Raw genomic sequence first — 25,000 nt, forward strand, 5'->3', positions numbered from 1 at the left:
CGCACTACAGACACCCAAGATGTACAGCATGTTAACATGAATACAAAATCATCTATCCGTCCATCAATCTGTTATGCTGCTTCTTCCATCCGTCCATCAATTTGTTATGCTGCTTCTTTGGTTCAGTGTCCGCAACATGCAACTATATTTAATATGACAATTACCCCGCCTTCCACCCGAATTCAGTTAGGATAGGCTCCAGCACCCCCGTGACTCCAAGAGGGACAAGGGGTAAAAAAATGGATGGATGGATGGATGGATGGAATTAAAATAGATAGCTATGATATACTGTGATGTAAATGGGCTTGCACCATTTAGTATATTAAACATTATTCAAATTTGACATTCATAGTTGAATTAAAATAATGCTTTAGAAACTACAGTTCCAATGCATTTAAAAAAAATAAACATAGGCAACATTTCTAGCATAAAATAGAGTGTATCTTCTTTGCAGCAGTAAAAAGTTTTATTTTTTTTGTATTTAATTTTTTATTTTTTTTAAACCTTTATTTATAACATGCAACATTTACATATAGGCAACGAACTAATAATAATCAAAACACGTACAGAAACAGTACAAAACAATGCAAAATAAAGCAACTAAAATACAAACCCCGTTTCCATATGAGTTGGGAAATTGTGTTAGATGTAAATATAAACGGAATACAATGATTTGCAAATCATTTTCAACCCATATTCATTTGAATATGCTACAAAGACAACATATTTGATGTTCAAACTGATAAACATTTTTTTTGTTGCAAATAATCATTAACTTTAGAATTTGATGCCAGCAACACGTGACAAATAAGTTGGGAAAGGTGGCAATAAATACTGATAAAGTTGAGGAATGCTCATCAAACACTTATTTGGAACATCCCACAGGTGAACAGGCAATTTGGGAACAAGTGGGTGCCATGATTGGGTATAAAAGTAGATTCCATGAAATGCTCAGTCATTCACAAACAAGGATGGGGCGAGGATCACCACTTTGTCAACAAATGCGTGAGCAAATTGTTGAACAGTTTAAGAAAAACCTTTCTCAATCAGCTATTGCAAGGAATTTAGGGATTTCACCATCTACGGTCCGTAATATCATCAAAGGGTTCAGAGAATCTGGAGAAATCACTGCACGTAAGCAGCCAAGCCCATGACCTTCGATCCCTCAGGCTGTACTGCATCAACAAGCGATATCAGTGTGTAAAGGATATCACCACATGGGCTCAGGAACACTTCAGAAACCCACTGTCAGTAACTACAGTTGGTCGCTACATCTGTAAGTGCAAGTTAAAACTCTCCTATGCAAGGCGAAAACCGTTTATCAACAACACCCAGAAACGCCGCCGGCTTCGCTGGGCCCGAGCTCATCTAAGATGGACTGATACAAAGTGGAAAAGTGTTCTGTGGTCTGACGAGTCCACATTTCAAATTATTTTTGGAAACTGTGGACGTCGTGTCCTCCGGACCAAAGAGGAAAAGAACCATCCGGATTGTTATAGGCGCAAAGTTGAAAAGCCAGCATCTGTGATGATATGGGGGTGTATTAGTGCCCAATACATGGGTAACTTACACACCTGTGAAGGCGCCATTAATGCTGAAAGGTACATACAGGTTTTGGAGCAACATATGTTGCCATCCAAGCAACATTACCATGAACGCCCCTGCTTATTTCAGCAAGACAATGCCAAGCCACGTGTTACATCAACGTGGCTTCATAGTAAAAGAGTGCGGGTACTAGACTGGCCTGCCTGTAGTCCAGACCCGTCTCCCATTGAAAATGTGTGGCACATTATGAAGCCTAAAATACCACAACGAAGACCCCCGGACTGTTGAACAACTTAAGCTGTACATCAAGCAAGAATGGGAAAGAATTCCACCTGAGAAGCTTAAAAAATGTGTCTCCTCAGTTCCCAAACGTTTACTGAGTGTTGTTAAAAGGAAAGGCCATGTAACACATTGGTGAACATGCCCTTTCCCAACTACTTTGGCACGTGTTGTAGCCATGAAATTCTAAGTTAATTATTATTTGCAAAAAAAAAAGAAAAGTTTATGAGTTTGAAAATCAAATATGTTGTCTTTGTAGTGCATTCAATTGAATATGGGTTGAAAAGGATTTGCAAATCATTGTATTCCGTTTATATTTACATCTAACACAATTTCCCAAGGGCAGCACGGTGGCAGAGGGGTTAGTGCGTCTGCCTCACAATATGAAGGTCCTGAGTGGGTTCCCTCCGGGTACTCCGGCTTCCTCCCACCTCCAAAGACATGCACCTGGGGATAGGTTGATTGGCAACATTAAAAAAAAAAGGTCCCTAGTGTGTGAATGTGAGTGTGAATGTTGTCTGTCTATCTGTGTTGGCCCTGTGATGAGGTGGCAACTTGTCCAGGGTGTACACCGCCTTCCGCCCGATTGCAGCTGAGATAGGCTCCAGTGCCCCCGCGACCTTGAAGGGAATAAGTGGTAGAAAATGGATGGATGGACAATTTCCCAACTCATGGAAACGGAGTTTGTAGAATGCAAAATGTAAAGCCATAGACTCACACAAGTTCCGTAAATAATCCAAATTTGGAGCATAGCATCATAGTTTTTACAGCTTTTTTGGTTGTTAGAGGTAGAAAACGTTTTAAAGTAAAGTTCTAATTCTTTTTTAAAGGCACAAAAACAAACAGGTCGGGTACTGAGAAACGTACATTTATGAATATAAAACTTAGCCAATGGTATAATGAGGTATTGTATTATTATTTTTTTATTCATTTTTTTATAAACCTTTATTTATAAATTTCAACATTTACAAACAGTTGAAAATAATAATCAAAGTAAGTACAAAAACAGTACAAAACAGTACAAAAACAGTACAAAACAGCTCCAGGGGGTTGTAGACTCAACAAAGCAACTAAAATAGAATGCAAAATATGTATATGTAACAAAGTGTAAAGCCATAGACTCACACAAGTTCCGTAAAATAATCCAAATTTGGAGCACAGCATCATAGTTTTCACAGCATTTTTGGTTGTTAGAGGTTGAAAGCGTTTTAAAGTAAAGTTCTAATTATTTTTTAAAGGCACAAAAGCAAACAGGTCGTGTATTTAGAAACTTACATTTATGAATATAAAACTTAGCCAACAGTATATGATGAGGTTGCAAAGATAATGCAGCAGTAAAAAGATGTTACGAAGTGAGTCAGGGGGTGACGTCATAGACATTTCAACCAATAGCAGCGTCGTATGCAAATTTTCAGACTCATCTAGGAAGTGGAGTCGAGCTGTCAGTGTGGCGGCTACGTATCTGCTGCTGCGTGCTTTGCCTAAGCTTCCATGCCGAACGAGGGCGTCGTATATAGCAGACAAAAATGGCTGAACAGAACAAACGTAACGAACCAACGGTTTATCACGGGTATAAATAAGGCCTGGACGTTCACCGGCAATTAGTGGCACGCTATCATATTTATCGGCTGGGGTAAGTACGAACTATGCTAAAGATGCTGTCTATGGTAGCATGGCCCGCTGTAACCGAGTGTTACTAAACTAAAACATATAAATGGCTTAAAACACTAATATTATTGTTATTTTTACATTTACTTGAAATTATAACTATATTCGACCTGCGTGGCCCAAAATGCTCGTCATTGTCTGGACCAGCAGAGATGCAAACGGAGGGATTTGCTAGTATGTTGTTTGACCGCCATCGTGACCATGACATGGATTAAAATAAAAAATAAAAATATATAAATTTCCCTTTTTTTTTTAAAATATTGTGTAACATGCTGCAACGGTGCTGTGCAGTGTGTGCCCTTGTGGCAGTGGACGCCTCTTGCCGCTGTAGTCGACAAAGAACGTTAGCCGACAGGGGCAGTGTGTATTTTAGCAGACGACATTGTGATTACCGATTAATGATAGTTTAAAAAAAAAAAAAGGCACCTTCTTTCTGAGGACATTATGCTGCAATGGATGACTTAATAGCATGCGGATATGAGACTGAGGATTCAGACGCCACACTGAGGCTACTATACAAGTAAGCTATGTTTACATGTGGAAATACTAGCTTCCATACACTGGCTTTGCTAAGTATTTGTAAGTGGCTACTTTGGAATATCTGTTTCTATTGTCACCCGAATAAAGGTATTGCTCACTCCAGGACAGGGGTGTCCAAAGTGCGGCCCTTGGGGTCATTTGCAGCCCGCAGCTGGTTCTCTGTTTTGATTGATTGAAACTTTTATTAGTAGATTGCACAGTACAGTACATATTCCGTACAATTGACCACTAAATGGTAACACCCGAATACGTTTTTCAACTTGTTTAAGTCGGGGTCCACGTAAATCAATTCATGGTACAAATATATACTATCATCATAATACAAGTATACATTGAATTATTTACATTATTTACAATCCGGGGGGTGGGATGAGGAGGGTTTGGTTGATAACAGCACTTCAGTCATCAACAATTGCCTCATCAGATCAAATGGGCATTGAAACAGTGTAGGTCTGACTTGGTAGGATATGTACAGCGAGCAGAGCACATAGTGAGTTCAGATAGCATAAGAACAAGTATATACATTAGAAATACATTTGATTATTTACATTTGGTTAGTTACAATCCGGGGATGTGGAGGGGGAGGGTGTTAGTCAAGGGTTGAAGTTGCCTGGAGGTGTTGTTTTAGTGCGGTTTTGAAAGAACTTTCTTTTACACCTGTTGGGAGTGCATTCCATATTGATGTGGTATAGAAGGAGAATGAGTTAAGACCTTTGTTAGATCGGATTCTGGGTTTAACGTGGTTTGTGGAACTCCCCCTGGTGTTGTGGTTATGGCGGTCATTTACGTTATGGAAGTAGTTTGACATGTACTTCGGTATCAGGGAGGTGTAGCGGATTTTATAGACTAGGCTCAGTGCAAGTTGTTTTACTTTGATTACTGTAAAGCCGTGTATACTAAGGCTATGTCTACACTAAGCCGGATAACCCCTTAAACGAATAATCATTTAGCCTAAGCCCCGTTTCAGCCACATTAAATCAGCGTTTAAGGTCCCCCTCCTCGGACAAATTTTTACACAGTATTTCTTGAATTTTCGGCACTTAGCTTTGTATGGACTCACTGATCGTTTACAAACTGAGTCGGAGAGGAAGGTACGCCAGAAAGGCCGCGCCCAGCTTTGTATGGACTCACTGATCGTTTACAAACTGAGTCGGAGAGGAAGGTACGCCAGAAAGGCCGCGCACACACAGGAAGTGACATCAGAAAGAACGCGCCACAGCCAGCTTCATAACAAAGATGGAGGTGGATCATCCAGACATGCTCGTATTTCTCCTTGTACATGTACAGGCGCTTTTGGAAATCACAAACCAATACCTTAAGTGAAGGAAACGCGTGATTGCAGCTATTTCGGATACAACACATCTCACACGGCAAGAGAACTTTCGAATGTGCGGGTCAGCTGTGATTCTACTTACCAAAAAACTTCGTCCCTTTGTCCCGTGGATGTGATAAAGGCAGTGTGTGACTACAAATATTGCTTTATGGCCTGCATGGTCATCAAGTGTGCGTTTGGACAACGGAAGGCACGCTTTGGTTCACTGCGCCGCTCCATGGACATTAACCAGACTGACCTACCATTCGTTGTGTATGCTTGTTTTGTACTCCATAACTACTGTGAAGCCATGAAGGAGCCACCTAACGAGCAGTCCGTGGTTGCCGCCTTGGAGTACGACCGCCATTTTCAGCCTCCAAGCACAGGCTGGATTGCAAAAATGGAAAATGACATGGGCAAATTACGGCCTAATACAGGGCCCGACTTCTGGCATATTATTATAAAAAAAATTGGTATTCAACTTGCGGCTCGGGGGCCAAATCCCAGGAATGACACCACACCGACCCCCAGGTTAAATTTTGCAACAAATTCCTAAATACACTAAAGTGATCCTGTTGTATAGCGCTTTAATGTGTGACATGGAAACATTGCATTGTTTGTCTTGCTGGACTCTTAATCGCTTTTTCACATGGTTGAATGCAAGACTCTGCGCTTGAGTTTTATTTTTCTTTAACAAATTCAAAACATGGCGTGAACGTGCGGCATCATTAACTGCCATAATCGTGGTCATGATCGCTTCAGGAAAATAAGGATTTGGTGAGATTTTTCCCATTTCCAGTGTGATTGCAAAGCCGAAATAGGTCGGGTTGTAAAGCTAATACAGAGACGGTTAATAGCCTGGATAGCAGCCGTGAGACGATCAAACATGACTTTTTACGCTATCACCTGGTACATGTTGGTGTGTTCACTGCTTTTTGGATCAAAGCAAATTGTATCGAGTTCCACATGTAGCATTTAGGAGGCTATCCCCACACTCCTAACATGGGTTGGTTTCAGAATGTTTACAAAATGGAAAAATATCTAAAAGGACCGAGAAATCTTTGCATTTTTCACTATGCGGCCCATGTTGTTAAAAGATTTAGACACCCCTGTTATAGGGTGTCATAATTTGCTTTTTGTTTCGCTCTGATAATCAAAGTTAAATAGGAAATTCTCCACTGTTATGTGAGTAATATAACATTGTTTTGGAGCCCTCTACATCTGCCATAAGTTTAAGTAAGCTTTTTAAAATGTCTCATTGCTTTTCTTTTTAGGTTTGACCACATCACTGTGACTTCACTGATCTCATTGTCCCACTTTTGGAGGAAAATTGTTAATTACAACCACCTTTAAAACAAGTAAGTACATAGTAGTATCATATTTGTATTATTTGTAACCATGAAAGTTTGTTTTTAGCAAATTTAGTAAAAAAGAAAAAGTTAAAGTCTGTTTGCAGTCATGTATAGTAGTTTTTATTTGATTGCAATTTAAAGGAAATTTACATGATGAAATAACTGAAAATGATAAAACACCAAGCAGCATGTATTTAGTGTTGAAGTTCAGTACACTCAATTAAGGTAAAAAATACACTCTGAATAAAATGTCAAGTTGTATGAAGCTGCTTTATAATAATATTAATCAAAATGATATTGCTAAAGACTGTATATACTCTTCAATTTACTGTTATGTAAAGGTCATGAAACCCAGAAGTGACCTTAGACTTTTGCCCAATGCTTTTTGTTGTGAAATCCCCTACTTCCCTTCCTTTTCTGGTAAACAAAAGATGCTGTGGTTGTCTGTGCTTTGTACATTTCCTATTTTGTCAGTAATGTCATGGTGCATTGTGTCATAGTGCAATCAATGATCACATTTTTAAAAACAGTTAATAAAATATATAATAATAATAATAAACTGGCTGCATCTTCAGCAAAGTGCTGAGCCAGAACATGACTTTAAAACAAGTCCATAATCGTTGTTTTTAATTACCGTGTACAATTTTTTAACTTCTAGAGCAATCATGAGCACCCACGACTCAGATGTACACACCATCTCTCCGGAGCTGCCAGCAATGTTTGATGGCATGAAGTTGGCAGCCGTGGCGACGGTGCTCTACGTCATTGTACGTTGCCTAAACCTCAAGAGCCCCACTGCGCCCCCTGACCTCACCTACCAGGACACCCCCCTCAACCACTTCCTGTTGAAGTCCTGCTCTCAGCTGACCAAAGAGTGAGTTGCACACTCCTGTTGATTCTGTCATTCATGGCGTTACCTTGGAAATTTAGACGTTGCCCTGCCTTCTGGGGCTAAGGTCGAATGACAAGCCAATCTGTCATCAATGGTCCTTGGTGGGCCACATGTCTATCAGAGATAGGTGGCTTTACGGGGCTAGTTAATTGATGCTCTTACGCCACAAATACATAACAAAGGGCAAGACCATTATAATTTGTTGCATTAAGTGGAATTAGGGCGGCTAAATGTTTATGTTTATATACTACATTACGCTGTGGACTGGAACAGGAAGTAGGTCTAAATTAAGTGGTAAGACAACATGTTTGCCGTTTGAGGAATAAAGACTTGATATATTGCTGCACATTGCTTTTGACATAATTAGAAGGATTAGTTTGATTTGCATGGATTGGCGCGTTCGCAACATCAGAAATTCCTGAACAGACTGATCAATGTCGGTCTCATCTGAATTAAAATCTGCATTACAGTCTCTTAACAAGTGGATTTGATGCATGAAAAGCAAAAAACCCCAAAACAAGGAGCGTACATTTTTATACACAGTTTATCCCATTCAACCCTTTCCCTGCCACTAATGATGTCTAACTTTACCACAGCAATGAGATGCTCCAATATGATTAAACCTGCGGTGACAAGTTAATCAACTGAACTCTTCTCCCAACTGTGCTCTTATGTAACAATGTATTTTCAAGGCGCAATAAATCTTGGCACTGGAATAAGAGCCGATGAAACAAATTGACAAGATCAATGTTCTTGTGTAACTGCTGTTGTCATTGAACTTTTTGTACACACAGGCACCTGTCCGCTTCAGGCTAAACAGACATTGGAATAACTATGTTGTAAGTCTTGAGTCTGTCAGCGGTGTTGCTGGAATGTAAGCGCGCCAACGCCTGCTACGTAACTCAGCATAACAAGCTGTAACAACACTGTTAGATACTGATGTCAGCTCAATGGCTCATTGTGTAATCTTTCAAAAGATGCAATAAAAAAGGGTACTATCATAAGATTGCACAATATAAATGATAAGCAATGATATACATTTTGCAAATGATAGAGCATTTATTACTTTTGGCATTGTGATAATCCATGTTGATGAGACATTCTGGCTGTGTCCCGCAAATTTGGCTGCGACAAGTCAACGCAATGTAGCGTCCTCGCTAGTAAGCTAGCGGCTCACATGCCTCCACAGTGCGCTGGAGGCACGGTGACAGAGAAATGTAAATATTTAGTTAATATTGTTACACCACCATGCTGTATTTTCGTCTGATTATAATTGTGATCAAAAATGTAATCATTCAATCATTTTGATGATCCCAAATGTGTCAAGTATGCCATTATTCTCCTTGTACGGTTTTGTAATCAGCCTCATTCTCCAGAACAACTGTAAAAGAAGCTGGATTGCATCTTTATGTATTTTTACGTTAATGAGATGTGTGTTACACAGGTACATTCCTCCCTTGCTATGGGGCAAGAGCGGTCACCTCCAAACAGCCTTGTATGGAAAATTGGGTCGAGTGAGCGCACCTCATCCCAGTGGGATCAGGAAGTACTTACCTATGCAGGATGGGGCAACCGCGACCTTTGACCTCTTTGAGCCAGTGGGGGACCATCGAACAGGAGGTGAGTGGAAACTTACCGTATACCTTGACTTTAGGTGCGTCTACTTTTTATGTCAGCTTATGTGGTTTTCACATTTACTCTTTTTCTTTTAATACGCAAAGTCACATATACAACTATTGTACATTTGAATTAAAACAGTTAAACGAATATTAACAAAAACACATTTTATAAAACATAATTATCGTTTTACATGCACAAAACCACAAAATACATATAAATGACGAATGAAATTGATAAATGAACATTTATTCACTTACGTTTATTGAATACTCTTGATGGCAAATATGATGAGAGGAGAGGGAGGAGGGGAGTCGAGAAGAGAACCTACTTTGTTACGACTTATTTCTGGAATTCAGTAGTGTTTCTAACCTTATTTACCAAAGTGCTGGCACTCACAACTTTTATCGGCCCCATTATGGCTTATGGCTTATTTTGCAATCATACATCATAAATAAAAAGTACAGAGACTGAGTCACCAACAGAGGTGGGTAAGATAGTACATTTTACTTAAGTAAAACTACCGTTAATAATATGACTCATATAAATGTAAAAAGTAGTCATCCAAATAATTACTTTAGTAAGAGTAAGTATTCAGTGAAAAGACTACTCAAGTACTTAATAAACCTGTGAGTAACGTTTGATTTATTTAGTAGCTATTTTTGATGATGCTAACTCTACAACTGTGTGTGTAAGACAGAGAAACAATACTATGGCATGTGTTAAAAAAGATGCACATTTTACAGTCACTTATGACGTTAAAACAGGGCTAATGTTAGCATATGCGCAGCTAAAACAAAAAAACATCTACAACTTAGCGCAACCTGTTTGGCAGTGGAATTCTCGTAGGCTGAAATATGAACATTTCTACTGACACAGATAACAACGTATAGTATAAATGTTCTTTTTCCTAGTTAGTAGGTAATCATTGATGAGTTATGCCGCCTCGTCTGGCGTCATGTAAATGTTTACGATGGGTAGACTGCCAGGTTCTTTGAGAGTTGAGTCATGTGACAGGGTCCACCGCTTAAAGAATGGTCTAGGACAAGCTAACAATTCATTGTCTCTTCTAACAGTAATAAGTATGTTATAAATAAATATAATGACAATTTAAATTAATGTAGAGATTGGAATGAAAGTCATTGTAACAGAGTAAAAGTATCCCTTCTTCCTCCAAAAAATACTCAGTACTAGCTGGCTTGTTTTGATCTGGTATTAAGTAAGATTGGCAAATACAGCATCTGTGCCTGTTTCACCAGATGACATCACCATGGTGATATGCCCTGGTATCGGTAACCACAGTGAGAAGCATTATATCCGAACCTTTGTGGATTACGCCCAAAAGGACGGCTATCGTTGTGCTGTCCTTAACCACCTCGGAGCTCTACCCAACATTGAGCTTACCTCGCCACGCATGTTTACTTATGGTAAGTACATCTTTAGAATCCAGCCTCGATTATTCTTACCTTGTTATCATGGAATCATGTGTAAGTCATGTGTTGAACATGCTTATTTTCCTCTCTCCATTAGAAAGAAACTGTTGCCTTGTTTTGATCTGTAACTTTGCATGTATCGTCACAGGGTGCACATGGGAGTTTGCCGCCATGGTCGGCTACATCAAGCGGGCTTATCCTCAGACCCAGCTCATAGTGGTGGGTTTCAGTCTGGGGGGAAACATTGTTTGTAAGTTCCTGGGCGAGAACATGTCAAACCAAGAGAGAGTCCTTTGCTGTGTCAGCGTCTGTCAAGGTTACAGTGCTTTCAGGTGGGTGGGTTTCTTTGCCTAATCTAATTTATTTACTAAATACAACTGCATTCCTTTCATAACGTGTAACTGTTCTTGAATATTTCATTAGTGTAGGTTAAAGCATACTCTGTATACTCCTGATTACAAGAAACTTTGGATGCAGGCAGCAGAAATTATTACCTCTCAAATTCTTTCTGGAAATCTATATCTTTTTCTTTTCTTTTAAAAAATGTTTAGAATTTAATAGTTAGTTTCAGGTAGCGACCTCTTAGCGAGTGAGTTACCCTTTGTCTAGCTAACAGATTACACATGACATTCCATGTGTTGTTCAGAAGTTCACTTCCTGTCTGTTTGTCTCACAGTGCTCAGGAAACATTCCTGCAGTGGGATCAGTGCCGGCGCTTCTATAACTTTCTCATGGCTGATAACATGAAGAAAATAATCCTCTCGCACAGGTAACTGTATTATTTTTGGCCAAGATTTTAATGTCTTGCTATGTGACAATGGCACGTATACCTCAATAAGGATTTAAGTACCGGGTAGTTATTACAGTGTTTCCCACAGCATTGCATTGTATCTGCGTGTAATTTTTATAGACGCTGGGGAAGAAGAGAAGAAGTGAGCAAAAACATGGATATGCAAAACAAATGTGTTTAGAAACAAATGACCTTTCATCTGTCATTTCAGCTTCTCTTTACATCTATTTACATAATGGAATGGTGTGGTCTCATCTAGTGGCAAATTCTCTTGTAGTATTAATATTTTTTTGTTAATTTAGCCATTTATATGCTTAAAATGCTTAATTTAGGCCGAGTGAATTCACAAACTTAAAAAACACAAAAAACCTTTCCAAATTACAAAGAAGGAAGATAAACATATTTAAACGCTGAAAGAAAAATATGGCTCTTTAAAAGCCAGAACAATATGTAATGTTTCTTCTAACAAAAAAGTAGATTGAGTCTTTTTTTAATTTTATTTGATATTCTAAATTAAACTTGGTCAAAATAATTCAGTGTGTAGAAGTACCGGTGCTTTTTGAGCACATCCAACAATACCGTGATCATTTTGCTTACTATACCTGTGATAAAACATTTTCATATTGTTAAATCCCTACTACGGACATACTAGCAGCAAGCTTGTTTTACAGTGGAGCATAGCGCCGATATAATTTACAGCAGAAAAAAAACGATACCAATGTCTTCCAAGACCACGTTTTTATAACAATATTATCAAACATCCCTATTGTCAAACATTTTTATTGTTTAACAAGTCAGGTAATTGCTTTGCATGCTTGTATTCTCTCCGCATGTTTAGGCACAGTCTATTTGGGGGAAACTCTGCGAAAATAATGGATGCAGATCTTAGTCGGCTATACACGGCAACATCCCTCATGCAGATTGACGACAACATCATGAGGTATGTAAATGTAGCCAGTTTTGATGTTTTGTCACACATTTGGTAGAATTTTCACATAACCAAAAAGGGATTCATTTATTTGATAAGTCTAGAAAAAAAAAAACTTATTCACGATGTTTTTCATCACTCTATCAATTCATTTTTTCTACAGTAACATGCTTAACCCTTCCACGTTTCAAATGCCCTGTTTGTGTAGCATGGCTTGCTGCTGGGCTTTGCAAATGTGCAAATATGCTTCTGTAGATGGAATGTCTCCCAGTTATTAGTGTATTACGTTTTTAAGTGTTTGTGCAATTTCATTGAATACAGTTCATCCGGAAAGTATTCACAGCGCTTCACTTTTACCACATTTTATGTTACAGCCTTATTCCAAAATGGAATACATTCATTTTTGTCCTCAAAATTCCGTCCATTATGCCACCTTTGACAGCAATTACAGCCTCAAGTCTTTTGGAACACGATGCCATAAGCTTGGCACACCTATCTTTGGGCAGTTTCGCCCATTCCTCTTTGCCCATTCCTCTTTGCGGTACCTCTCAAGATCTAATAAGGTTGGATTGGAAGCGTTGGTTTTTCTTCAGGATGTCTCTGTACTTTGCTGCATTCATCTTTCCCTCTATTCTGACTAGTCTAACAGTTCCTCCCGCTGAAAAACATCCCCACTGCATGATGCTGCCACCACAATGCTTCACTGTAGGAATTGTATTGGCCTGGTGGGAAGCGATGCCTGTTTTTTTCTGATCATAAAGCCTGGCATTTACGCCAAAGTGTTCAACCTTTGTTTCATCAGACCAGAGAATTTTGTTTCTTATGGTCTGAGAGTCTTTTATAAATAGTTTCCATCTGGCTACTATACCATACGGGCCTGATTGGTGGATTGCTGCAGAGATGGTTGTCCTTCTGGAAGGTTCTCCTCTCCACAGAATGCTGTAGCTCTGACAGGTTTTTGGTCACCTCCCTGACTAGACTAAGATGAATGCAGCAATGTACAGAGATATCCTGGATGAAAACCAATGCTTTCCATCCAATCTGATGGAGCTTTAGGTGCTCCAAAGAGAAATGGGCAAAACTGCCCAAAGATAGGTGTGCCAAGCTTGTGGCATCGTATTCAAAAAGACTTGAGGCTGCAATTGCTGCCAAAAGGTGCATCAACAAAGTATTGAGCTAAGGTTGTGAATACTTATATATGTGATTGTTTAATTTTTTTAATTTTTAATACATTTGCTAAATTAAAAAAAAACCTTCACATTGTCAAAGTGTGTAGAATTTTGAGGAAAGATTTTTATTTATGTCATGACCGAAAGGACAAGATCACGGGTACAAGCGGCCGAAATAAGTTTCCTCCGCCGGGTGGCGGGGCTCTCCCTTAGAGATAGGGTGAGAAGCCCTGTCATCCGGGAGGAGCTCAAAATAAAGCCGCTGCTCCTCCACATCGAGAGGAGCCAGATGAGGTGGTTCGGGCATCTGGTCAGGATGCCACCCAAACGCCTCCCTAGGGAGGCGTTTCGGGCACGTCCGACCGGTAAGAGGCCACTGGGAAGACCCAGGACACGTTGGGAAGATTGTCTCCCGGCTGGCCTGGGAACGCCTCTGGATCCCCCGGGAGGAGCTGGACGAAGTGGCTGGGGAGAGGGAAGTCTGGGCTTCCCTGCTTAGGCTGCTGCCCCCGCGACCCGACCTCGGATAAGCGGAAGAAGATGGATGGATTTTTATTTATTGAATTTTGGAATAAGGCTGTGACATAACAAAATGTAGAAAAAGTGAAGCGCTATGAATACTTTCCGGATGCACTCTTATGTGGTAGCTTGCAGAATATAGCACATGCAACACAGTGGTTCTGCCAGCCTTTTGTGTGCAGAATTTAACACGTTGAAAAGTTTAAAAAAAAAATACACACAGTATTACATAAAAAAAATAATACATTTTTTCTATCTTTTTTACATCATGAGATGTTCTTTTAAAGGTTATAGTTGAATTAATCCATTCTTTTTGTCTTCCAACAGAAAATTCCATGGTCACAGCTCCCTCAAAGAGTATTATGAGAAGGAGAGTTGTGTCCATTATATTCACAACGTAAGAACAGTTCATTTATTTCTTACAACTTCTTATTATGTTTCTACTCTGTGTGTGATGAGTAATCTGTAAGTGTTATTTTGTAGGTTAATGTACCGCTGCTGCTTGTAAACTCAGCAGATGACCCTCTGGTTCATGACTCTCTGCTCAAGATCCCCCGCACACTAGCAGGTAGGTAACCATATTTGTCTAGGCAAACAAGATGACATCCTTTTAATAAGTATGCTTTAGCAACTGTAAAATTATGATATTATTGGCTTAAACCATGTTTACTTAGAAATAGAAGCTTCACATTACACATTTGATTAACAAATGATTATTCTGTCATGTATCCATCAGCTACCCTGTCTTTTCTATATATATATATAAAAAACAAAACAATACCAACTCTTGGCCTCCAAGGACAAACCACATGTTTTCTTTATTTGTGTAATTATCATAATTATCATAATCCTTTGAGTTTGGAAATCTTGCAGGTGGCATGAAAGGAACAGTACCGGTAATCCGGTCTCAAATGTCACTAAACTAACTGACTGAACAGTACTGTCTTGCAGTAACGTGTTCCACAAAACAAGTATAGAGCCACTATATGTTGTATTTTCACTAGTGCTGTCAAATGATTAAAGTTTTGATCAGATTAATCACTCTTTTTAATCTGGTTTAATCAAGATTAGTCACAGGTTATTACTCGCTTGCATAATTTAAATTAACTTAAAAAAGACCCCAATATTTGGAAACAAATGTAATTTTATTGGCAGGATGTCATAGAGGAACATTTTTTAAATGTTCTACTTGACATTTATTTGCTCAAAACTCTTAACATTTTATCTAAAGTCCAGTCAAGCTGTATTTTGGAGGAACATTTGACAGCGAGCACTCAAGTCAGTCTTCCCACGCAATATACTATAACAACCTGTGCTACCTTTCAGGTAACCATCCACGGTTAACGTAAAGGAGGATATACAGTAAAAATAAATGGTGTGATTATTCAGCGTATATACATGATTAATACAATATTTTTTGTAGTTATTATATGAGTTATTTTTGACAGCCCTTATTTTTTACATTGATCTTTTTTAAAAGTCCTTTCCTAGAATAAATATTTTTGGGGGTAATTGACAAAAGGTAAGCTAAAGGCATGGTGATAGCAGAACCTCATAAAAAAAGAGTTAACTTTGATCAGAATGTTTTTTGACTGAAGCGTAGATCTAAGAAGTCCTGTTGAATATTGGGTTGGGAGTTTACAGATGCTGCCCATCTAATCAAAAATCAAACTACTCAAGTTGACTACAACAATACTAGGAACTGAAATAAGTTAGTCAGGGGTCAGAGTACTTATGTCATAGATATTTCAGACACTGACACTGCCTTCCTCACTTTGACTCATGCATGACTCAAGCATGAACTGATTGGGATTAGGAGGGTGCAGGTGATAGTCAATGTGGTTGATAATTGGTTTATAGGAATGTCCACAGCGTGGGATGAATGTCAGATGGCTTCACACCATTCACAGAATAGGGTGTGAGACAGGTAATGCCTAGTACTGTATGAATAATCAGTCTAGTCTAGTAGTCTGATGCAAAGTGCTTTACAGATTCAACTATGTTGTGACCGGGCGTAGTAGTAAAAATGTAAGCGTTTTAGAATTAAAACACTTAATATAAATACTGTAAATCAAAGTAGTGGACACTTACCCACACACATCATAAACCAGTTATACTGTATGTCCATCATAAACATTTTCTCACTTTGTTGGACTGCCTGCACATTGAATCATACTGCCTTACAGTATATCAAAACTTAAGAGTATTTGGACATAAATAACTCCCTCGTGTGTGGGACGCTGTGTGTTTGCATGTGTACTGATGGGAAAAGACGTTCTATCACATGTCAAGTGTAACACAGGGAACAGCTGTTTTAAAATGCAATGCCGTGAGTGGGACATACCGGAAAAAGGCGTAACAGAAATCCACTCTGTGCTAGTAGTACTCTTAAGGCCTGATCTATTAAGATCCAAATACCACGTGCTAAACAGCGTGTGCAAACTATAAAAAATGTGTGTAGTATTAGTGAGCGTGTTGCGTGTGATCTACTACGACTGTGTACAATTAATAACAAGTGCAAAAGTGGTGCAGACAGTCTTATTTAAATGAGGTTTTTGCGTTTACTATGCGGCTTTCACCATTCACGGCAAACACTCATTCACTGCTCATTCATGGTACCATGCCATGCGCCTGTCTGGTGTTTTGTTACATGTTTTGAAACAAGTACCATTTTTTTCTGGACATTTAAGAAGCATTCTTGCAGTGCATCTACAATGGAACCCACTTTTTTAGCGCACCTTTGGTTTGCACGTACTGTACTTTTTAGACGTGCTAAATAAAGATGGAAAACAGCTCCCGCAGAACAGTTTTATTCTTGATAAATTGAATATTTGCATTTTCTCCTCCCAGTATTGTGGACGTTCTGATGGTCAACATATATTTTGCATATTCATGAGATTAAGCTTTTTATTTTGCTCAGTTAGGAAATGCAATCATCTGCGCACAAGTTCAGTAGATCAGCTTTTCATGTGGCATCAAGTTTGCATGTGCTTTATTACACGCAAACCTTTTAGTAGATCAGGCCCTCAATATATTTAACCCTAACCTCAACACATGATATACAACTTCTTCACTATTTCATTGTCAAATATGAAGATTTTCCGTGTTCCCAGCATTCATTCCGTGCCCAGCGAGAAGGTGGAACACTCATACGGCAGTTGCCACGCACACTGTTAAAAGCCCTGTGGGGTCTTAATCACGAGACTGTTAACCCAGATAAGAGAGAGAATAAAGAGATCCAGGCCAATCCTTTATAGCCACTCTGCCCTGCATGGTCACAGCTGCAGCAGCCTGTAAGAAGAGTTCATGTGCCCGTCAGATCAAGATGAATGATTTATCTGCATGAGAGAGATGTCCTACTTTTGCACTTCATCGTTTTTATCAACTCAATGTAACGATATGAACATTTTTTATCACGGCTATTGTGACCAAAAGTATCATGGTTATTATCACATTATTGTTGAATGTCCTTAAAAAGTACTAAAACACACATTAAAATATATTAAACAAGTATTTACAAAACAAAACATATAACACACTATGTACTTGCCTTGGCAAAAAAAAAATATTGCAATTGACTCGCTGCGGTGACCCCTGGCACGGAAAAGCTGAAAGTTGAACAGAGACAGGCCTACTGAAATGAATTTTTTAAAATTTAAACGGGGATAGCAGATCCATTCTATGTGTCATACTTGATCATTTCGCGATATTGCCATATTTTTGCTGAAAGGATTTAGTAGAGAACATCGACGATAAAGTTCGCAACTTTTGGTCGTTGATAAAAAAAGCCTTGCCTGTACCGGAAGTAGCGTGACGTCGCAGGTTGAAGGGCTCCTCACATTTCCCCATTGTTTACACCGGCAGCGAGAGCGATTCGGACCGAGAAAGCGACGATTACCCCATTAATTTGAGCGAGGATGAAAGATTCGTGGATGAGGTACGTGAGAGTGAAGGACTAGAGTGCAGTGCAGGACGTATCTTTTTTCGCTCTGACCGTAACTTAGGTAAAAGGGCTCATTGGATTCCACACTTTCTCCTTTTTCTATTGTGGATCACGGATTTGTATCGTGATAGCATCGTGCTTAAATGCAGATAGAAACAAAAGAAATAAGCCCCTGACTGGAAGGATAGACAGAAGATCAACAATACTACTATCAGGAGACACCGAACCAAACACTGGACCTCTAACCACACGGTTAAAGCTGTGCCGCCTGTCGAAGCCTAGCAATGTTGTTGCTAAATACGCCATTGAAGCTAACTTAGCTACGGGAACTCGTCAGAGCTATGATAAAAACATTAGCGCTCCACCTCCGCCAGCCCTCATCTGCTCATCAACACCCGTGCTCACCTGTGTTCCAGCGATCGACGGCGCGACGAAGGACTTCACCCGATCATCAATGCGGTCGGCGGCTAGCGTTGGATAGCGCGTCTGCTATCCAAGTCAAAGTCCTCCTGGTTGTGTTGCTGCAGCCATCGGCTAATACACCGATCCCACCTACAGCTTTCTTCTTTGCAGTCTCCATTGTTCATTAAAGAAATTGCAAAAGATTCACCAACACAGATGTCCAGAATACTGTGGAATTTTGCGATGAAAACAGAGCTGTTTGTATTGTGATACAATGTGTCCGAATACTTCCGTTTCAACCATCGACGTCACGCGCAAACGTCATCATGCATAGACGTTTTCAACCGGAAGTTTCCCGGGAAATTTAATATTGCACTTTATAAGTTAACCCGGCCGTATTGGCATGTGTTGCAATGTTAAGATTTCATCATTGATATATAAACTATCAGACTGCGTGGTCGGTAGTAGTGGGTTTCAGTAGGCCTTTAAGATTGTTGTGTTTGTCATGTTCATATTTCATCCTTGAATTGTCATATTCTTTTAACACCATCCTTCACCAGTCTACACATGTCTATGTTTGGACTGTATAGCAACAACCAAAGAAACAACACAGAGTGGCTGGGTGTGGGAGTCTCTGAAACAGGTCCTTCTAAACAAACAGGCATAATTGAAATGAACATCTTTGGCTGTAACTTGTTTCAATGAATTGCGCCGTCAGGCATTTGTGCAGTACACAAAGTCCCACCCAAGTGTTGACTTTGATGTGCAAAAACACCGTAGGAAGACCTCGTCTTCATACATTAGATAGATAGATAGTACTTATTATTAGTAACCTATGGCTCAAGTGTTGATGAATCGGCCAAAATTCCTACCGATTATTTATTTTTATACATTTTTAAGTTTTTTTGGTAATCGTTTTTTTTAGGCCATCTCAGCTCAGCAGTGTGTCATACATCAGCAGCCAAGCGGAGCTTTTGCAAAAGTTTTATCATCATTTGAACAGCAGATAATATATTGCAAGAATCATCTTGAATCGAGAATTGTGTTGAATCCAGAATCGATTTGTAACGCCAAGAATCAAAATCAAATAACCGTGAGTTGCTGAAAGATTTTGTGATAATAAAAAAATATCAGTGTAATCACTATAGTATCTACCATATACTGATACTAACAATACTTTGTATCGTTACTTTCAATATTTGTATCGATAAGCCCAGCCTTGTTTACTACATCCATGAGTGCAAGCTTAGCTGTTTGCTATGATTTTTTGTATCCTCCTACGGCAGGGGTGCCCACACTATTTCAGCAGGCGAGCTACTTTTCAAATGACCAAGTCGAGGCTATCTACCTCATATATATATATGTATGTATTGTTGCGTTGACCAGCATTCCTCCAATGGGGAATTCAAATTGCTAGTCTCTCCCAGATTCTTTTCATGGAAATAAGATGATGTTTATATTCAATCAACAGGCTGTAATTGGTATTTTGTGGTTTATTCTCCAAGCTTAGAGGACAACCGTGAGACCAATCCAGCACACCCGCGTTCCCTCGCCCGGTCTAGCTCGGTCTCTTTTTCAAGTCTCGGAAGTGCTGTGATTTTCTCCTTCCTCCCCCTCCCCACCTGCTGTTTCCCCAGTCTAGCTGTGCTCCTTATCTTAGGAATGTAATGGCAGTCTCAACAAAGAGAATAAACAGCGCTCTGACTCTAACCAAGGACACTCGATTCCAAGCACTTTGTACCACACGAGACATTAGCTGATGTAAATATGACTATAGGAGTTTTTAGAAAGAAGTAACACTTAAATATGGATATGATTCTGATCTGCTTCCCACAAGTCCCCCTTTAAGATCTTCTAATAAGATCTTTATTACTTGTACAAAACTTATAAAGCACGCCCCACATTAAAGTCTTAAAGTTACCACTTTGCTAGACCCCCTTTAGTGACACTTAGCACAAGGGGCTGTGCGGTTCTGGATGGTCTTGAGGGAGGTTGGGGCAAGTTGTTCAGCAAGTCCCTCAACTGCGTCACGAGTCAGGTTGGTTAGTCTCAACGGCGGCGGGGAGTTAGAGAGGCCGCTGAAACAGGAGTTCCAAGGGGTGTTAATTTGGTGACTGGTGTCACCAGTCTAACCATAGCACAAAGCCCAACGGCTGACGTCGGGATTCTAATATACAATTTGTGCTCCCCACAACACCAGAATAAGTCAGCTCGTGCCCAAGGGCCTATCCTAGAGCCATCTATCAGTGTGGTGCACCAGTAAAGGTTAATGTCACCCAATTTGTTGGGGGACGAAGAGGTTCCTGTAATTTGAAAACGCGTGTAATTCAGCTTTTGGGCCACAAAGGGAAGAAGTCGGGTGGCATTGTCAACAGAAGGGTACACATGTCAGTCAACTTAAAAGGGACGACGGGGTAAGTGTGGGAAAAGGGACGTCCAGCGGAAGAAGCAACACAGTCACCCAGGTTTTGGCATCCACCTGAGCCACAGGTTGTCTGCACCCGCTCCTAAGGTCAAAGTTACCAGGCGGTGATGTCATTAGCACGCACAGATGTGAGAGCCTTTGAAACACCACCGAGGTGGGGTGGTACATTAGGTGCTACAGAGGGTGTAGAGGTAGTTAACGCTCTCTCAAGGACATTAATTTTAATAAGTCCTTTAGAGTCTGTATCAGTCAGGTCAACCCCCAAAACAACATAAAAGGGACGATGGGCACCACTTACCATAGTATGTTGTCTGCATCCGACACCAATGGTTCAGGGTTGGGTCGTAACAAATATAGAGGTTATTACCACGGTAATAGCTATTGTGTCCCCCGTACTTAATCACACTGCACAGGTCAAAAAATAGGTCTTGCTATCCCCTTTGACCCAGTCTATTTAAAGTCCGCTGTATGTTCTTAGACACTTGTCAGTCACTGTCGTCAGGAAGGATGAACTGAGACACAAAGACGGTAGAACACGCCCAAGCACCAGTCCGTCAGGGAATACTAGTCGGGTGTAACATCCTGCCTTTCGTCTATCAATATCAGAGTAATTTAGGTAACAAAACGGGGATCAACATCAAACTTTTCACTTAATGTAACGACACATATAGTTATGCTGAAAACAAGCAAGAAAAACTAAGAAACATTTAGCATACTGGATTGGTCTCACACAAGGATATACAATATAGAAGTTGAAAAGAGTAATGTAGGTAGAAAATCTCTCTCTTCTCCTGAGGGACAGATGATGTGGCGAGGGGGTCAAGAGGGGCAGATGTTGTGGTGATGTCAGCAATGACATCCGCTGGTAATCTGTCAGGTTCTTCAGCAGTAGTGCAGAGGGAGAGGTGGTACCAGGTGTCCCCTTTACCAGCCAGTCGAAGGGCGTGGGACGTCCGTTCCACGACCTTGAAGGGACCAGTCCACCTGGGCTCCGTCCACTTGCGTTTGATGACCTTGATCTTGAGCCTCTCAGCGGGTGTAAGGGAATCTGTACAGAAGAACTGGCACACAAATTCTGCAATTTTTTGTGTAAAATACCATTTTGGTTTTACGCTGAGTCCTCCTTCCATGGGGGGCTGCTGGTCCTGTGAATGGCTGACCTGTATGCAGCTCATAGGGTGAAAAACTCAAAAGGCGGTAAAACAGTTTTATTCACGGACCTTCGAATGATCATTAACGCTAATTGCAACATGTCAATCCAATTAAATTTGGTCTGTGCACAGATTTTAGCCAATTAGTTTTTGATGTTCTGGTCCATCCTTTCAACCTTGCCTTGGGACTGAGGATGGTACCCCAAACCTGTGTTCTAGTCCGAAAGCCTTTTCGACCAAGGCTAAGTGAGTATTTTTTTTAAATGGTTGCCGTTGTCTGACCTAATCTTTTTGGGGAAACCATGTCGGGGTACTAGGTCATTCACAAGTCATTTAATTACTGATATTGCATCCTCTTTTGAGGTTGTTGTTGCTTCCGGCCAACCACTGTGATTGTCAACACAAGTCAGTACGTACCTTTTCCCTTGTACCGTATTGATCATATCAGTGAAATCAAAGACTATACATGGTTCACCCTCACCTCCTCCATATTCTAAATTTGATATACTAAAGTACTATCGATGTGTAAAATCGTTATTTTCAAATTAAAATTAGTTATAACTTCTTACCCACGGGAAAAACGTTAAAACTATGGAATGTGTCAGAGTCGGATGATTGTCGATTTTGTTCCAAGGAGTCTGTATCCACCCTCTCTCGCCCCCTTCTGTTTCTGAAAAAAGGACTGTGTTAGTCATACTATCACTTTCAGAAACATCTAAGAAAAAGGTCAGCTAATAGTCAAGTAGCGGAGGGCAGGTCATGTTTGAGGTCAATGTTTGTCTCTTTAGCCTCCATGGTCCACTGGGGGGTGGTGTTAGGGTAGGGGACCCCTTAGCAATATCACAAATAACTCAAACTCATCTAAACCCTAACTTTTATGTAACTTATTCAATATGGTGAAAGTAACAAAATATGCTTATATTCATATTGTCACCAATACTAGAAAAATACTACCCTTATGGCGGATGCTTTAGCAATAGTATTTTGAAATTTTACCACACCTGGTGGCCCCAATAATTCATTAAGTCAAGCTCATGTTGTAGAAAGTTGAATGATGCGGACACGTTTGTTACTGAATACTTTCTATCAGACTTCTGTCTTGACGACTATGTGTATGTAATGAGCAACTATAATTATTTGATACCTTACCTGTGTAATGTGTCGTTTTAGCTCAGCTGTTGTGTAGCTGCTAGCTCCTCGTAGCCTACAGGTGTCTAAAGTGCAGCCCATAGTAATGTGTTTAACATCACTATGGGCTAAACCTAATCTTTTGAAAATGTGGTATTTGGGTGTCGGTGTAATGTTTGGCAGCTACGCCGTGTCTTATCATTGGACCTTAGTTCTTTGGTTTTGTAGGCGAGACAGAGAGCAAGGGAACAATGTGGGACATCAATTGTGTCCATCTTATACCATGCTAGCTGTTGCAAAGATAGGTCAACATGAGCAGCCACACCTTGAGTTCCAACATATATAAATAATCATAACATATGGCGAGTCGGGTGGCAGAACACACGGAAGCATCTCAGCCAGTCAGTGTTTTCACTGTTAGAGCAGTTGGATGTCAGCCATTCCTGTTGTTTCAGGCTGTGGTATGAGCTCATGGAGGAGTCTTGGTAGTGGTGTCGCAGGTGGGTGGTTGAGCCGTCAGGTAACACCAGGAATGTTCCTTCTTTGCGATTTGAATGTCAGGGTACAGTCTGTAAAGGAGGTCCAGCAATCTGAACCGGAAGTGGTTTGGTGACAGGTAACCTTCTTGTGACCCCAGCGAAGCCTTCGACCTTTAAAGAGGAAGCACACAGTTTTTTTGGTACCTCTGCATTCAGAATCGAATGGGTGGCTGATAAAATTGTCCGTTGACACTCATGTCCAGCAGGGGTCCTGTCGGTACTTCCTGCTGCGGCTCCTGATGTGGGCGTCCTCTTACACGCCTTCGTGTTCGTTTGTTGGCACGACGGAACCTTTCCTGTTCAGAAATGTTCGGACAGTCACGACTCCAGTGACCAGGCTGGTCACAGCCGAAACAGTGTCTACCCCAGACCGGCTTTGAAGCATCGTGTTGTCCACCATCCGAGTCCAACCGCACGTCTGTTGAGGATTCTTTCCTCCACCTGTTGGAACTCAAAAGCAAGGTCACCCACTGCTGAATATACCCTAGCTGATCTTTGACCTTTTGGTTCTTTTAACCTTTTATATTCAGCGATCTGTAATTTAAGTAGTCGTTTCCTTGTTGCTCTGTCATTAGCCCTATTTTGCATGGGATGAATAAAATGTCCTGCCATATATTGATTTTGGCACCGTGTATATCAGGGTTAACTTTGTCCAAAGTGTTTGGCCAAAGGTTCCCTCCCGGAGGTACAGGTGGGAAAGCAAGGTCAACAATGGCTTGCATGTATGCATCGGCAAGAGACTTATATTGTAGTATGTCCAAAGTGTTAATGTCATGTGTCAAAAATGTCAGCCGGAGAAAATGGTCAGACGTGTACAAGGGGTTAATTTTCGGAGGCAGGATTAATCTTAGAGGGGGCGTGTTAATACCTCCTTCTCTTGTCACTGGAGTAGGGGGCGGTGTCCTAGTCAAAGTCTGGGCGGGTCGTTTGAATTGTCTTGCGCATGCGCGGCAGACAAAAAACAATCAGTTCATTCTGTCATTAATCATCGTTTCTTTTGCTGCATTTCGTTTTTCCACGTAATCCCCGTTTACTTTTATCATACGCCAAACTCTTAAATTCTCTCCCTGAGTGTTCCATTTTCACCAGCGCACACACACACACACACACACACACACACACACGCACACACACACACACACACACACACACACACACACACACACACACACACACACACACACACACACACACACACTCAGCAGCACACACACACACGAGCACGCGTAAGCACTCCCGCACACACACACACGAGCACGCGTAAGCATTCCCGCACACACACACACACACTCAGCAACACACACACACACACACGAGCACGCGTAAGCACTCCCGCACACACACATTCACACTCAGCAGCACACACAC

The 25,000-nt window shown here is 40.5% G+C and overlaps 1 protein-coding gene across 1 annotated transcript in view; it reads left to right on the forward strand.

Moving 5' to 3' along the window:
* The first annotated feature begins 3,250 nt into the window (after positions 1 to 3,250).
* LOC133638757 (monoacylglycerol lipase ABHD2) overlaps positions 3,251 to 25,000 on the forward strand; it is a 30,236-nt gene continuing 8,486 nt past the window's right edge. The window contains exons 1-10 of the mRNA XM_062031687.1: positions 3,251 to 3,457; positions 6,619 to 6,702; positions 7,355 to 7,570; positions 9,033 to 9,208; positions 10,465 to 10,632; positions 10,787 to 10,970; positions 11,315 to 11,407; positions 12,267 to 12,368; positions 14,372 to 14,441; positions 14,528 to 14,612. Coding sequence (XP_061887671.1) covers positions 7,362 to 7,570; positions 9,033 to 9,208; positions 10,465 to 10,632; positions 10,787 to 10,970; positions 11,315 to 11,407; positions 12,267 to 12,368; positions 14,372 to 14,441; positions 14,528 to 14,612 — 1,087 coding nt within the window. The 5' untranslated portion in view covers positions 3,251 to 3,457; positions 6,619 to 6,702; positions 7,355 to 7,361. The remainder of the gene's footprint in view (positions 3,458 to 6,618; positions 6,703 to 7,354; positions 7,571 to 9,032; positions 9,209 to 10,464; positions 10,633 to 10,786; positions 10,971 to 11,314; positions 11,408 to 12,266; positions 12,369 to 14,371; positions 14,442 to 14,527; positions 14,613 to 25,000) is intronic.

This window comes from Entelurus aequoreus, linkage group LG02 (assembly GCF_033978785.1).
Source record: "Entelurus aequoreus isolate RoL-2023_Sb linkage group LG02, RoL_Eaeq_v1.1, whole genome shotgun sequence".
NCBI classification, from domain to species: Eukaryota; Metazoa; Chordata; class Actinopteri; order Syngnathiformes; family Syngnathidae; genus Entelurus; species Entelurus aequoreus.